Source organism: Pelodiscus sinensis, chromosome 7, assembly GCF_052426305.1.
Source record: "Pelodiscus sinensis isolate ZL-2025 chromosome 7, ASM5242630v1, whole genome shotgun sequence".
NCBI classification, from domain to species: Eukaryota; Metazoa; Chordata; order Testudines; family Trionychidae; genus Pelodiscus; species Pelodiscus sinensis.
The window spans coordinates 19,308,004-19,324,873 of record NC_143058.1 but is presented as its reverse complement, the minus strand read 5'-3'; the positions used below and the strand labels follow the sequence as shown (position 1 = coordinate 19,324,873).

General features: G+C 38.6%; 1 protein-coding gene across 11 annotated transcripts in view; it reads right to left on the bottom strand.

Moving 5' to 3' along the window:
- The window catches only part of R3HDM1 (R3H domain containing 1), a 128,450-nt gene that overhangs the window by 70,917 nt on the left and 40,663 nt on the right, over positions 1 to 16,870 (bottom strand). For 9 of the 11 annotated variants that reach the window (XM_006117053.5, XM_075933297.2, XM_075933292.2 and 6 more), the window contains 8 exons: positions 16,397 to 16,475; positions 11,562 to 11,621; positions 11,342 to 11,482; positions 8,470 to 8,578; positions 8,262 to 8,357; positions 1,733 to 1,770; positions 1,601 to 1,651; positions 1,264 to 1,490 (listed from right to left, as the gene is read on the bottom strand). In XM_006117053.5, the coding sequence (XP_006117115.3) occupies positions 1,264 to 1,490; positions 1,601 to 1,651; positions 1,733 to 1,770; positions 8,262 to 8,357; positions 8,470 to 8,578; positions 11,342 to 11,482; positions 11,562 to 11,621; positions 16,397 to 16,475 (801 nt within the window). The remainder of the gene's footprint in view (positions 1 to 1,263; positions 1,491 to 1,600; positions 1,652 to 1,732; positions 1,771 to 8,261; positions 8,358 to 8,469; positions 8,579 to 11,341; positions 11,483 to 11,561; positions 11,622 to 16,396; positions 16,476 to 16,870) is intronic. The other 2 variants (XM_025181647.3, XM_075933295.2) reach the window with 2 other exon arrangements.

The window sequence follows — 16,870 nt, the reverse complement described above, 5'->3', positions numbered from 1 at the left end:
TAGACGATGATATAATGTACTTTGACTTTGTTAAAAGTCACCAAATAGTGCTATTCCATTGCTCAACTAAATAACTTAAATTTATGCTACAGATGTTGAAATATATACAAAGTAATAAAGATACATTTCTCAACTAACAACATTTTATCAGATCTTCATTTCATACTGAAATTCTGCTTTTAATGTTAGTATCATCTGTTTTACTGCAATATGCTTTATGTACTTTATTTCCCTTTTATATTTTGGTGTGGGGAAGTGGGTGTTTAAGGGGCAGTTAAATGTTTAATGGATATTTGCTCAAGACAGGGTTCATCACACTGACTGAAGCCAGGCATAAATACAGACAAACACTCACATCCTTTTACTTCCCTATAAACACTACCTGTAATCTTAACAACTAGACTTGCTTTTTTCATTCAAGCCCTGAAACGCCCCGACGCAGATCACTTAGACAGGTCACCTATATTTTAGTATGTCCTATAAGGCTGCCAAATTGGTTTCACCTTCTACCCCAGTAGGACTTCAACTAAGATCTTCTGAAACAAAGTACTGTTTCTACATAAAGAATAAATTACCAGCTAATGTAATTCACAGATTATCATAGAATGAGTACATAATTCAATCTTCCCTGGATTTTGCAGAAAACAGTTCACTATGATGACAATTTACATTATTGGGGTTTATTCTGAATTAAGTGTAAACTTGATTTGTAAAACTACCAGTTAGAAACACTGGAACAAATATGAATAATCCTCCATAGGCTTTATTACTGAAAGGGACATCAACACACAGTTTTCTACAAGTATGCATGCAACTTTGACTGAAGAGATGAACTGAAGCAGTTCTTAACTCTAACTCTTTCCCCACCCTTATAAAACAGTACATTGTTTTATTCTGACAAGTGTTTCTACCTATTTTCATGGGATACAGAATCAACTCACTAGCCAGCAAAGGCTCTCTAACTTGCTATTGGTTTCACAACTAGCGTTTCAAGATCTTCAATTCATTTCCAATATGAATTCTATTTCTATACAAAGTTACACACACAATGGGGCCTAATCCTACAGCCAATCTTAGCATACAACACACATTGCAGACAATAGTTGTTTTGTGCAGAGAGGAGTTAGAAGATTGGACCCTGTGCCTATGTATAGTGTGCATTAACTATCAGGGCCCTGTGCCTATGTATAGTGTGCATTAACTATCAGGCACACTGATGTTTGCTGCTACATAAAACTATTTACTTGTACAAATATATTATACCTGTCTTAGACAGCTTGCCTGTGCTTTTGCTGCTTCCAGAGCTATCTCCTCTTGTCAGAACTGAAATCCCACTGAAGCTGCTGGCTTTTGTTACAGCTGGCTTCAAATTACGGCTGGAACTATCAGAATCTGTGCTGCTCCAGGGACGGGGTTCAGAATATTTCAGCTCATTCTCAGTACTGCTTTGATGGCTGTTGGTGGATCTCCCTGAAGCGTCCTTATTTACTCTGTAATTCATAAACTAAATTTTTAATACAAGAATAATTTGCAAAATAAGGAAGAAAAATTAAGATGAAATACACAAATACTTTAAAATTCAAAATAATGCATTCAATACCTAAATATCTGCCGCCTTTGCTGTGTACTATTAGTTTCCTCCTCTTGGATTCTGTTGACATTTTTAACAAGATAGCTTAGTTTTTATTAAGAAAGTATATATAGGAACCAATTTAAATTGTGAATTTCTTACCTTCTCTCAATAAGATAATTCTCTTGGGAACACAGGGACTGGGGAAAAAGTATAGAATAAAATGTAATTTAAATTTTTTGTTTTAATGGTGCATAGTGTGTGTAATCAAGACGAAACCCCAATGTGTTAGTTTGTTATTCCAATATTTCCTGGATAATATTCCAATCTTCTTCTGTATTGATGATGCCTTTAAACTTTGTGTCATAAGCAGATTTCATTAACACACTCTTACTTTTTGAGCCAAAATAATAAATGAAATATTAAATAAGGTCAGTCCCAAGATTGTTTCTCAAGGAACTCCACCAACTAATTCCTTTCCCTAAAAGTTCATCTTTCAGTACAAACCCTTTTTTCCACTTCAGCCATGTCCTTACCCATTTCACAGTTTTTGTAATAATGCCCATCTTCTCCAAAATTAACTACTAATAATTTTCCAGTGATGCCATATCAAATGCTTCACTGAAGTTTAGTGAGATTAGATACTACTCCATTTCCCTGAACCCTCCCCTACAATAATCAGTTATCTTCTCAAAGATAGGTATCTGATTAGTTTGGCAGAATCCGCATTTGGAAAACTAATATTGAATTTTATTCCATTTTCCATTTACTTCTATATCTTTAACCAGCTTTTTCCTTCAATGTTTGTTCTGAAGCCTTGCATATTATTGGAGGTCAGACAGATGGGTCTGTAGTTGCCTGGATCACTCCTTCCCTTCCCATCTCCCTAATTAAATATAGGGACTATGTTTACTATTCTTCAGTTGAGTGTTTCCATCCCAATGTAAAGTTTTATTGCTATAATTTTATATGACAGTTTTCAGTATGCTGCTATGGAGATTATCTAGATCCCCTCACTTGTGTGCATTATTATCTTTGAAGTTTATTTCCACCTTGGATATAACAACCCCAATTAGCTATCCTGCCTATTCCTCGTGTTCTACATTATTATTTTTACTGAATATTGAGGCAAAGTGCTCATTTAAAAGTTTGTGTCTCATACCTACACCACTGCCACTGGATAGGAGAGAGAAAGAAAGGTCAGGGCAAAACAGGGAGGCAAAGTCAAATCAGTATCTTAGATGCCTGTATACAAATGCGAGCAGTATGGGTAATAAGCAGGAAGAACTGGAAGTGCTAATAAATAAGTACAATTATGACATTGTTGGCATCACAGAAACTTGGTGGGATAATACACATGATTGGAATGTTTGTATGGAAGGGTACAGCTTACTCAGGAAGGATAGACAGGGAAAAAAGGAGGAGGTATTGCCTTATATATTAAAAATGAACACACTTGGAGTGAGGTGGAGATAGACATAGGAGACGGAAGTGTTGAGAGTCTCTGAGTTAGGCTAAAAGGAGTTAAAAACAAAGGTGATGTCATGCTAGGAGTCTACTACAGGCCACCTACCCAGGTGGAAGAAGTGGATGAGACTTTTTTAAAACAACTAACAATATCATCCAAAGCCAAAGATTTGGTGGTGATGGGGGACTTCAACTATCCAGATATATGTTGGGAAAATAACACAGCGGAGCACAGACTATCCAATAAGTTCATGGACTGCATTGGAGACAACTTTTTATTTCAGGGGGTTGAAAAAGCTACCGGGGGGAAGCTGTTCTATATTTGATCCTAACAAATAGGGAGAAACTGGTTGAGAATTTGAAAGTGGAAGGCAGCCTGGGTGAAAGTGATCATGAAATCTTAGAGTTCACAATTCTAAGGAAGGGTAGAAGGGAGAACAGCAAAATAGAGACAATGGATTTCAGGAAGGCGAATTTTGGTAAGCTCAGAGAGCTGATAGGTAAGGTCCCGTTGGAAATCAAGACTGAGGGGAAAAACAACTGAGGAGAGCTGGCATTTTTTTGAAAGGACACTATTAAGAGCCCAAAAGCAAGCTATTCTGCTGTGTAGGAAAGATAGAAAATATGGCAAAAGACCGCCTTGGCTTAACCACGAGATCTTGCATGATCTAAAGATAAAAAAGGAGTCATATAAAAAAGGGAAAATAGGACAAATAACAAAGGATGAATACAGGCAAACAACACAGGAATGCAGGGGCAAGATTAGAGAGGCAAAGGGACAAAATGAGCTCAAACTAGTTACGAGAACAAAGGGAAACAAGAAGACTTTTTATAAATACATTAAAAGCAAGAGGAAGACCAAGGACAGGGTAGACCCACTGATCAGTGAAGAGGGAGAAACAGTAACAGGAAACCTGAAAATGGCAGAGATGCTCAATGACTTCTTTGTTTCGGTCTTCACCGAGAAGTCTGATGGAATGCTTAACATAGTGAATGCTAGTGGGAAGGGGGTAGGTTTAGAAGATAAAATAAAAAAAGTTAAAAATCACCTAGAAAAGTTAGATGCCTGCAAGTCACCAGAGCCTGATGAAATGCATCCTAGAATATTCAAGGAGCTGATAGAGAAGGTATCTGAGCCTCTAGCTATCATCTTTGGAAAATCATGGGAGATAGAAGAGATTCCAGAAAACTGGAAAAGGGCAAATATAGTGCCCATCTATAAAAAGGGAAATAAGAACAACCCAGGAAACTACAGACCAGTTAGTTTAACTTCTGTGCCAGGGAAGATAATGGAGCAAGTAATTCAGGAAATCATCTGTACACACTTGGAAGGTGGCAAGGTGATAGGGAATAGCCAGCATGGATTTGTAAAGAAAAAATCATGTCAAACCAATCAGATAGCTTTCTTTGATAGGATAACGAGTCTTGTGGATAAGGGAGAAGCGGTGGATGTGGTATACCTAGACTTTAATGAGGCGTTTGATACGGTCTCGCATGATATTCTTATCAATAAACTAGGCAAATACAACTTAGATGGGGTTACTGTAAGGTGGGTGCATAACTGACTGGATAACCGTACTCAGAGAGTAGTTATTAATGGTTCACAATCCTGCTGGAAAGGTATAACAAGTGGGGTTCTGCAGGGGTCTGTTTTGGGACCGGCTCTCTTCAATATCTTCATCAATGATTTAGATATTGGCATAGAAAATACGCTTATTAAGTTTTCTGGGAGGGGTTGCAATTAATCTGGAGGATAGGGTCATAATTCAAAATGACCTAGACAAATTGGAGAAATGGTCTGAGGTAAACAGGATGACGTTTAATAAAGACAAATGCAAAGTGCTCCACTTAGGAAAGAACAGTTTCACACATACAGAATGGGAAGCAATTGTCTAGGAAGGAGTACGGCAAAAAGGAATCTAGGGGTTATAGTGGACCACAAGCTGAATATGAGTCAGCAGCGTCATGCTGTTGCAAAAAAAGCAAACATGATTCTGGGATGCATTAACGGTGTGTTGTGAGCAAGACACGAGAAGTCATTCTTCCACTCTACTCTGCGCTGTTAGGCCTCAGTTAGAGTACTGTGTCCAGGTCTGGGCACCGCATTTCAAGAAAGATGTGGAGAAATTGGAGAGGGTCCATAGAAGAGCAACAAGAATGATTAAAGGTCTAGAGAACATGACCTATGAAGGAAGGCTGAAAGAACTGGGTTTATTTAGTTTGGAAAAGAGAAGATTGAGAGGGGACATGATAGCCATTTTCAGTTATCATCTACAAGGGTGTCATAAGGAGGGAGAAAACTTGTTCATCTTGGCCTCCGAGGATAGAACAAGCAGCAATGGGCTTAAACTGCAGCAAGGGAGGTTTAGGTTGGACATTCGGAAAAATTTTCTGTCAGGGTAGTCAAACACTGGAATAAATTACCCAGGGAGGTTGTGGAATCTCCATCTCTAGAGATATTTAAGAGTAGGTTAGATAAATGTCTCTCAGGGATGGTCTAGATAGTATTTGGTCCTGCCATGAGGGCAGGGGACTGGACTCGATGACCTCTCAAGGTCCCTTCCAGTCCCGGTATTCTACGATTCTTTTCTTGTAGTATTTTTATTTATATGGCTACAAATGTTTTGCTATTTGTTTTAATTCCTTTGCAGTTCTAACTCATTTTGATTTTTTGGCAATATTCACTTAAATCTTGCAATTTCTGACGTCAAGATACAGCTTTCTTGATAGATCAAGCCTTTCTTCCAGGCTGTCTGCTTAAACATTTGACCTAAAGTAATTCCAAATCTCATCGAGATTTAAATCTCTGAGCTCATTGTTCTAACGCATTTAACTAACCAGTTCTCAATTTCTCAAACTCTGCCCTTTTAAAAACAAAAAAGCTTTCCTTATCAACTTTTTGTATTAGCCTTCCATTCATTTTCAAATTAATCAGCTCCTGATCATGTGATCCAATGCTATTTTTATGACCACTTCTTCTATAATGCCCTCTCTATTTAATAACACATCGCCCCTTGCTAGTTATATGGTGAAGAAATCTGTTGGCTATTACCAGGGCTCAACAAATTATACAGTCTACTTGCCCGTGGCAAGTAGATTGTAACCCGGAAGAGCCGGGTTCTGGCAATCTGCGCATGCGCAGATCACCGGACACTGTGGCTGGCGAGCGGGGCTCTCCATGGTTTGGCAAGCCCTGGCTATTACATCTAGGAGTAATTGGACCCTACCATTATTAGTAGTATTTGCTCTCCAATCTATAGCTGCGAAATTAAAGTCTCCCATATCAACAAATTCTGGGAGTAGTTCTCTTTGGCTATGTCTAGACTGCAGACTTCTTTCAGAAGAAGCTTTTCCAGAGATCTTCCAAAAAAAGTCTTCCGAAAGAGAGCATCCCCACTGCCAAAGCACATCAAAAAAGCGATCTGCTTTTTCGAGAGACAGCATCTAGACTGAATGGATGCTATCTCGCATGTAAGCTGTGATTACTATGGACGGAGTGGCCACCAGGACACCTGCGCTTTTTCCTCTTCTTTCGAAAAAACATCCTCTTCCTCGTTCACACACGCCTATTTCCAAAAGAGCTCTTTCAGAAAAAGGCTTCTTCCTCTTGGAAAGAGGTTTACCAATGTCAGAAAAAAACCCTCTGTTCTTTTGATTTTTTTTTTTTAAAGAATGTGATTGCAGTGTGGACGGAAGTGAAGTTTTTATGGAAAAACAGAAGTTTTTCCAGAACCCCCTCCCCCAAACCTCTGCAGTATAGACATACCCTTTCTTAGGATACGTTTACACTGCAAGCTTATTTCGGAAAAAGCTATTCTAGAAGATCTCTTCTGGAATAGCTTATTTCAAAATAGAGCGTCCACACTACAGGGAAGCCTCAAAATGTAGCAGTCAGGCTCGCCTAATGTGGACGTGCTATCTTGATTTAGAGCCTCAGGAGGCACTGGGGAGCAACGTAAGAACAGCTATACTGGGTCATATTTTCTGTCTTATTAGCTATCCATATTTTAATGACTCCTAACATTCTATTTGCCTTTTTGACTGCCACTGCACACTGAGTTGATGTTTTCAGAAGGAATAACTTAGAATGGCCCTGGTGAGGAGCTATTTTGACATAGCAACAGTGGCGTGTACACCTATGACCTTTCCTGAAAGAGCTTTTTCGGAAGAGGCGTTATTCCTTGTGGAATGAAGTTTACCAATGCTGGAAAAAGCCCTTAGTTATTTTGATTTTCTTCTGAAATAACACAGTTGCTGTGTGGACTCTTGCATTCTTTTTCTGGAATGACGACCGTTATTCCAGAATAACAGTGCAGCGTAGACATACCCTAATGGTGCCTACTTTATCCATATCCAAATATATCTCTGCAGGGTCTAACAGATCCTTAGCCCTACTCCAGTACTTTCACAGTCTTTTCCCAAAATGGTTTTGGCCCAAACCAATCCTGTTTTATCCATGCTATATTTTCTTATTTATTTACAGTCTACTCCATTACTGATGTACAGTGCTACCCATCCCCACCTAAATACTCTGTTGGCCAAAAGAATCCAAACTTAAATGTCTGGCTCAAACATACCAACAGTTATCTATTTGGACAAGAGGGTTAAACAATTGTTTCTTAGTTTAGATTAACTGCTTTCTAAAGGAATTAGAAGGCAAGGAAAATATACAAATTATAATAAGAAAAAGAAAAGTTTGAGGTAAGTACTATAGAAGTCAGGATACTATGTTAAAAGTTTGTTCTTTTCTGCTGTTGGACAAAGTGAATGAATAAAATGCTTTTCAAAATACAGAGGTGCACCATACTAGTTTTCCAAAGTTTATTTCTCCGCATTTTAGAATGACAAACTATTTTTAGGTTTCTTGTGCAGATAATTCAAAAAGGCAATTAAGTAAAAAGGTTTCTTTTAATACTGATGTCATTCCCTTTTTGTTTTGTTTTTATTTATTTCAGAAGACAAGGCTGAATCCCTGTTATCACTGCCAAGTTAAGGTTACTCGGACACAGTGAGTTGGATATTTTACTCGCTTGCACATTATCATAATAACCAAAATCATCAAAACTGTTAAGTAAATATTGTTTTTACTGTAAATAGATGAAAATCTACATCAGTAAAAAAAATAATTTAAAATAAAACTATGGGTACATTTATATATGAAACAGACTGAAAAAAATTCTTAAGACAAAGATTCAGTAAGCTTTCTTTTTGACTGAATACCTACATCTTGTGCAAATATTCGTTCTCTAGCTCTCTGGTATTCTTCTTCTCGTTCTTCTATAGATTTGCTTCTTCTATCATCTTTTAAGCGTATTCGCATCTACATTAAATTCAGTACATGATTAAATTTAATACCAATTTCTACGTGAAAACTATGAATTTATAGGCAAGGCATCAATTTGAAAAAATAAAATACAATTTAATACATTTACCTGGTTATCATCTTTGTCTAAACTAGAGTTATCTCTTTTAAGGATATAACGTTTCTGAAAATCTTCACTTTTCTCATCCTTTATATGCTCACAAAACTTTTGATCAGGGCTAAGGAAAATGGTAATGAAAAAAGTTATATTTCAGACAAATTATAAATAATTTTATAAATATATAAACCTATACATTGTATATCAATGTAAGAAACATACTGGCACCAAGTAAAATAGTTGGGAGAAGCATTCTAAAAAGTATCAGATATAAAATATTACAATTTGATTGGAGTGCTGTTTCAGTAATAAGCTGTTGACCTGAAAACTGTAAAAATATCAAAGGTATAAAGCACTTTTGTACCTGACAACTCTTGCTGTCATGTGGTATACAAAACCTGTTTCTAAGACAGATCTATTCTTCCTTCAAAGTATGTTTTCAAATTTCTAGTTAAGGCAGCAAACAAGCAGGTTTAACTGAGGGGCTCAGAAGTGTCCCATAATCCATAGTTGTAGCAATTCAAGAGAATTCGGGAAGTGCATGACATAAGTGTCTACTATGAAAACTGTTTAAACAATCAACACTTACTTCAAAAGAATTTAGAATAAAGAGATGGGAGTGATGGAAAACAAATTAAACAGTTAAAATTTGTTAGAAAAAAGGAGTCGGAAGAATACAATCATGCAAGCAAGCAGATGTCTTGGAAGAATGCAGGAAGATGACAAAGCCAGAATTTAGGATAGGGTTGTTGTATTTTTTGAATTCTAACTGCCTTATAAATGAATCATGAGACTCCCTCCAAACTACTGTTTGGTACCAAAAACTACTGACTATAACGGCAATTATGCTAAATTATTTATAAATACATGATCTGTTCTCAGACAACTAGAAGGTATTTGGTAATAGAAGGGTGTAACATATATATGGTCTGTATTTCGGGGTGGGGTGGTTTAGTTATTACTCAGAGCATTTGTATAAAAGCAGGATTTTTCTTCCTTATAACACAAACTGCAGTACTTTTAACCAAACCTAACTAAATGGTGGCTGGATGCCCAAACATAATTAGCAGGCATTTCAGAGAACCTTTAGACTGTCTTACCTCTTTCTTTTAAAGATCTCTGAATTTACTGCCCTGCAATCACCAACTTCCCACTCCACTGAGACGTCCCAGTGTGGACTGGGTTGTTGATATCAGTAACATCACTGATCGACGCTGGAGCAGGGAATCTGCCTATGAGGAAAAGGGAAGTTTGGTTTTATTCAATATGGAGCAGATCTCCAAGATTTTCTTCCTAAATTCTTATTTTATATCCCAAGTGATTTAAAATAAGAATATTGAAAACCTTAAAGAGTCATCCTACTGTCTATAGGTTAAAAGAAATGCCTGCTAATTAATAATTGTGTTGTTAGGGCTTCCAGAGATTATTCACAAGATTGTTAGGTGGATTTTTTTTTTAAAGAAACATTTCAGTTTGCAGTTAAGAGTTCTTCTGCTATTGCTATTTATTCCCCACCTCAGGTAATCATAATCCTTGGTCTGAGGCATCAGATCTTGTGGGTATGGAAATGCCTGATGAGAGATATATGGAATTATAATTTCAGGTAAGGAATTAATAGCAAAACCAGTAAAATAGTAAAAATATTTAGGACCTCAAAATTATGTATACTGTCCATCTTCAAAGCACTCTACAAACATATATTGGTTAAACCTAAGGCCCTTGTCAGAGTTCCATTTATTACTCCCATTTTACAGATTACAAAATTGAAGTAAGTATATTTTGTGGCCCAAAAAACAGAGGGAATCCATGTTAGCACTGAGATTAGAACTCAAGCCCTAGATTTCTGCCCAAACCGCTTAGAACACACCTGTCTCAAAGATCCTGTTCCATGCAAATATACTGAGTAATATAAACAATCAAAAAGTTTAAGAACTACGCTAGTGCATTTTCGGAGAGAATAGCTCTGTGTTGTAAATCATGGGTTTCAGTTACTTCTAAACTTTCTAGAACTACAGAGTTTAACATAACAGTGGGGTTAAATTAGACATCATCTACTTAGATAGGTTGTGTGTGCACATGCATGTATGTAAATCACAGGTCTTTTGGATGAAACAAACTGTGTGCGGATATTGAAGATAAAAGTTAATATATACATTTAAGATAATATTATTGAAAGCTGTTCTCAAAGTTGTCCAATCTGGTTTTTAGAATTTAAGAATCCAGATTTAAACACAATCAAAACACTAAAAATGTTAATAAAGTTCAAGATTGTTTAAAAAGAAAAAACTGACAGGGGAAAGTTATATATAAAATCTGTACCTTAAAAGTTATAATTCAAAATTCAAATAGTAACAAAGTAAACAAGGACAGTTCAAGCAATACCGGAGACCTGCCTAATCCCCTCCCCTAATGGGCCTCCACATGACAGAAGCCAACAGTCAGTGCGACCTCTTGTCACTTCAATTTGCCACAAGTGATCCTATCATTCTAGTTCTGGGGCTCTAGGTAAGCAACAAGAAGTCCATGTAGAAATAGTGGTATGTGTTACTCAACAAGAGTTACAGAAATAACTGATGGCTTTTAAAAAAAAAAAAAAATACAAAGAGCCTTTGATATAACCATGAAATAGATACTGTGATCTCACCAAGAACTCGGGCTCTTATTAATTTAACATATTTTATATTGATGTTCATATTCCACATCATATAGCACTAAATGGATAATAAAGATCTCACTAGACCCATCCTTGGAAGAGAGTGAGCTCCAAGTGCTGATAGATTTGAAGCCACAGTGGTCAATCTAAATGGTATCATTATCTGAATTAGCCTTGAGTAAATCCATGCACCAAAATTGGAAGAATTCTTTCAAAATTATGACAACTTACATTCTTGTATTGCTAGTTTTGTTTACTATCACTGATTTCCCACTCTGGTCCACATTATGTTCCAGTCCAAAGTAAGCAGCTACTCTGTGCAACAGCATTCTATGGTAAGATGTCATGGGAGGGAATTTTTTGCGCGCACTTCTGGAAGAGAAAAAAATACTAGTTTTACAAAACAACAAAATACTTTTGAATAATTTTTTATTAAAATTGCAGCACTTACTCGTTATTACCAATGAAATCTAAAATTTCCTGTTCTAATTTCAGCAGCATCATTCTGTCCCTGAAAATAAAATACAACACTCATATAGGAAACACTCCAGAATTGCAAATATATTAATTATAAACATATATAGATAATATCTCTTCCCGTAATGGCCAGGCAACATTGGCAGTTTATCAGCAGGACAACAAGGTATCTAATTTTCTAGTGTGTGGATTTTTAGATTAGAATGGTTTTGTCTTGTAAGAAACCAGAATACAAATAGCCCAGTTAAACCTTCTCTTCCCATGAGGATCAGCTGACAGAACTGTCATTAGGATGATATGTTCAAGTGAAAAGAATGAAATGGCTTAAGTCACTACCATTGGGGGCTTCTGCAGATCCCTGACTAAAGGGCTGCCCACACTTTTATCTTGGGTATGGCCAGGAGGAGAGATGGCAGTTGTTGAGTCTCTGCAGTCTCAGAGCAGATGATGGATGGTTCCCTGTCTCTGTCTCTCCAATGGCCAATGCAGCTAGCACCCCTTCTACAAAGTGTGTGGGGAAACACTGCACTAGTGCACATGCCAAAGGATCTCAGCAAACACACTGAGCACATTAGGATGAAGGAGGGAAATGCATACCATTTGAATTGCCTTCATGTGCCATTGAAATTCAAATAAGAACTATATTACTTCTTAATCCCATTAATGCCTTAACTAAATCATAAAAGGTTATATGGCTCTAGAATCTAGAACTATATTTCTGTATATGGCTTGCCAAGATATTCCAAAATTTCCATCGAAGAGCTCTGGATAGACACTGACCACACAAAATGCACAATTTCTTACTGTAAACGTAGACATTGTGATATCTTCTATTTAGAACCAACGTAAAATGCGACAATGTTACAGAATATGTAAACACTTGAATCTTTGCCGTTTTCATACCTCACTATAGATAATAGTACATGAATCATTTTTAAAAAATTATAAAGCATTCCTTGAAAAAAATGACTCTTACATATTTTCATTATTTTTGTGAATTGCAGAACTTCATTCTCAATTTCCTCGTCCAGTTAGGAACAGGAATAAAAGATAAAATACTTCATTTTCATAGCATTGTTTCAAATATAGCCCAGGCAGGTAGTGAAAAGTTTCCATCTGTTGTCTGCTTGTAACCCACATAATGTGAGTTTCAATGCCATTGTTGGTATAACTTATCATAATAATGAGTGCAACACGCATTAATTAGAACCCTTATTTGAAGACTCTAGTAAAGGCATCAAGAAATTTTTTACCCCTAGAAGCAGTTAATTCAGATCAAGACTGAAACAAACTGATGGAGGTATGAACGGATGCTTGCCCTGCTGTTGCCAGTACTATATTTTCATGTAACCTGGCAATTTTCAGAAGCACAGATGTTAAAAATGTTACAGATTCTTAAATGTGAAGATGAAGAGAAATGATAATAATTTAGTACAGGGGTGGGCAATAATTTTTGAAGGGGGCCACTTCACAAATTTCTGAAGTGGTTGTGGGCCACCCTGGAAGGGGCAGGGCCTCACCCAGAATGGGCAGGGCCAAGATGCTTCCTGTGCTCCCCCACCCTGGGTATGTCTACACTACCCCGCTAGTTCGAACTAGCGGGGTAATGTATGCATACCGCACTTGCTAATGAAGCCCGGGATTTGAATTTCCCGGGCTTCATTAGCATAAGCGGGGAGCCGCCACTTTTAAATCCCCGCTGCTTCGAACCCCGTGCAGCGCGGCTACACGGGGCTCGAACTAGGTAGTTCGGACTAGGTTCCTATTCCGAACTACCGTTACTCCTCGTGAAACGAGGTGTACCGGTAGTTCGGAATAGGCACCCTAGTCCGAACTACCTAGTTCGAGCCCCGTGTAGCCACGCTGCACGGGGTTCGAAGCAGCGGGGATTTAAAAGTGGCGGCTCCCCGCTTATGCTAATGAAGCCCGGGAAATTCAAATCCCGGGCTTCATTAGCAAGTGCGGTATGCATACATTACCCCGCTAGTTCGAACTAGCGGGGTAGTGTAGACATACCCCCACAGACCCTGATTGGCCTGGGAGCCGGGGGAGTGTGTGAAGTCTTTGCTCCCCCCTCCCCCAGCTTTTTTGAATAAGGATGTTAAAATCATGATTATCTGGCTAATCATGTAGTCAATACAATTTGTATCAACTACACGATTAGTTGATAAGGGGGCTCTCCACAGAGCTGCAACGGGAGCCAGCTGGAGCTAGGAATGAGCAGTCCTGGCTCGTGTTGGCTCTGGACCACTGCGGCTCTGCATTTTAAATGTAGTAAGAACTGTTGGGGTTTAAAATGTAGAGGAGCAGCGTCCCAGACCAGTGCAAGCTGGGACTGCTCGGTCCCAGCTCACGCTGGATCCGGCAGCCTCTGTTCACGGCGGTCTGGGCTGGCCATGAGCCGGGGCTGCTCCAGAAGCAGCCCCTGTTCACAGTGGCCAGAGCAGGCTGTGGACGGTGGCTGCTGCTGGAACAGCCCCTGCCCATGGCGAGCTGGGACCTCCATGAACAGGGGCTGCTGCAAGAGCTACCTCACCTATTCTGCCCCCTGCTGCCTCTAATAGAGCTGGAGATGGTGCTGGGGGGAACCGGCTTTTAAGCTGGTTCCCCCCAGCACTAGCTCCTGTCCCCCCACTCCTTGCTGCCTCTCAAGGGGAGGGAAGCAAGTAGTCAATAACTCCATTTGACCACCCAACAAGCGTAAGATTATCGGATAGTTGAATAGATGACTACTCGCTTACATGATACAGAGGTGGCAATGGGGGAGGGGGAAGAAGAGAGGGAGAGATGTGTGTAGTCAACAAGATTAACGGATAAGCCTAGGCTTATCAGTTTATCTCATAGTCGACTGCACATTGACATCCCCATTCAGAATTTAAAAAAGTAGTTAACCACACCAATTAAACCAGTACATACCCACAATAGTATTGAACTAAGAATAAATTTGGACTCACATACCTGGAGATGGGGATGGTATAAGGTAGGTAAATCAGATGTGCACAAAAAGGGAGAGTGTTTTGGCAGTTGAAAAGAAGAGTACAAAAATCAAGCTCTGATATTTAAACCTTTGTTTTTTTAAACTGTTTTCAGAAACATACTATACATTCATTTTACAGTTCTATGAAATTGAGTGAGGTCAAAATGTTGTATACATTCTGATGCTTTAATATAAGATTTGCTAGACTGCTCCCAGCACCAGAGATCTATTTTGCCTTTAATATTCACATATAATTTCCTTTACAGTGGAAGTGCAGTTACTGTAAGGAAATAACTTTAGAAGTGACACCTTGCATGCCACATACCTCTCTCCTCCATAACTGATATACAAACTTCACACTATCTTTGAGTTAATTTAGATTTTTTCTTACTGACAGTTATGCAGGCTCAATCACCAAAATTGAGATGGTATTTCCTGATTATTTTTTAAACCACCACCACCTAAAACAATTCTGGAATAAGAATGTATCCCTCAAAACCCAGCCTTAGTTTCTTGGCTGTGCATTAGAGTATTCTCCCAAAGATTACAGAGTGATATCAGAGCTGTTCTTGGGAGGCTGATGTTGCCTAACATATCTCTATTTGGCCCTGAAACCTCTTCTTACTTATGAGGAAGAGCAGTGTATGTTCAGTGTATCCTGTTGCCCCCATTCCTCTCTGGAACTCAAGTAGTTTTTCCAGTACCCCCAAAGCCTGCTCACTAGAACTGTCAAATCTGTGGCCAGAAAAACTCTGGAGGCCCATAGAGACGAGGAGAGCATTTGTTTCTTGATGTTCAAAGCAGAAAAAGAGAGTATCTATATTAGTTATGTGGCACTGATAAGAAGAGGTGATGGTTATGAACTCAGAACACCCATTTTGTAGACACAAAGGGTCATATTCCTCATCTTGGTTCCACGGGTAAAGCTTCTTCTAAAGTGATTGCAATTTACACTTATATAACTTGACGTAGAATCTGGCCCATACTGGCAACGCCAATGGGTGAATTCAAGAGTACTTTTTTTTTTTTTTTTACTATAACTAAATCTAAAAAGTATTGACATACTGCAAAAAGAACAAACCTCAGGACCAGTTATTCAACACCAAGTTAGTACTGTAACAGACCAATTTTTTTTCACAACCCAGTACAAATATTACACAAGGATGATATTCCTGCAAACACAAGTAATCCTAGTGAAGTTCTAACATGGATACATGTAGGTCCAGGTCAATTAGGGTACAGGAAAGCCAGCATTTTAAAATGTTTCAACACCCCACATCAAGTATAAAAGATCATGTCTAAGACCTTAGCAAGCCAAGGGCTGTGTCTACACTGGCATGAATTTCCGGAAATACTTAACACGGAATAGTATTCCGTTTTCAGTTTTTCCGGAAAAGGAGCGTCTACATTGGCAGGCTGCTTTTCTGGAAAACCCCTTTTTCCGGAAAAGCGTCTGTGGCCAATGTAGACGCGCTTTTCCGGAAAAGAGCCCCGATCGCCATTTTCGCAATCGGGGCTTTTTTCCGGAAAAGACTACTGGGCTGTCTACACTGGCCCTTTTCCGGAACAGTGTTCTGGAATGAGGACTTATGCCCGAGCGGGAGCAGAATAGTTTTTCCGGAATAGCGGCTGATTTTGTACAGTAGAGCATCGTTGCTTTTCCTGAAATTCAAGGGCCAGTGTAGACAGCTCGCAGCTTATTCCGGAAAAGCGGCCCAGTGTAGACACAGCCAAGGTGTTTCCGGTGAAAGCTCTCAATGTACATCAGATTAATTAAAAAACATAAGAGGTAGCAAAATTAAGTTAAATCAAAACATTTTAATTTAACTTACCTGGGATTACTTTTTAGTGTATTTACTAAAAATTCATGTAGATCTATGCCAGTTGAATCTGTGTATTCTTGGCTGGAATCTACAAACAAATTAACAACATCGTTGACAAGATCATGTGGTCATTCTTTGAATAAGTTGCTTATATTAAAAGTTTAAAGTCCTGCTCATACAAATGAATGAACTAAGCATCTAGTAAATCTAAGATTTAGATCAGAGGTGGGCTATAGCCCACAGGTCGGATCTGGGCCTCAAGTCTTTTAATCTGGCCTGTGGACCACCTCTGTGGCAGGGAGCAGTGACAATCCAAGTTCCTACCTGCTCTCTGTTGCTCTCTGCAGTATGCGGGGAGGATTCATGCCTTGCTCCCATCTCTAACAAAATCTCAGTTCCCAATGCCCAGAAACTGGCCAATAGGAGTGGGGAGATTTTTCTGGGGGGTGAGAGCAGCATGCGAAGCCTCCCTGCGCAACATAC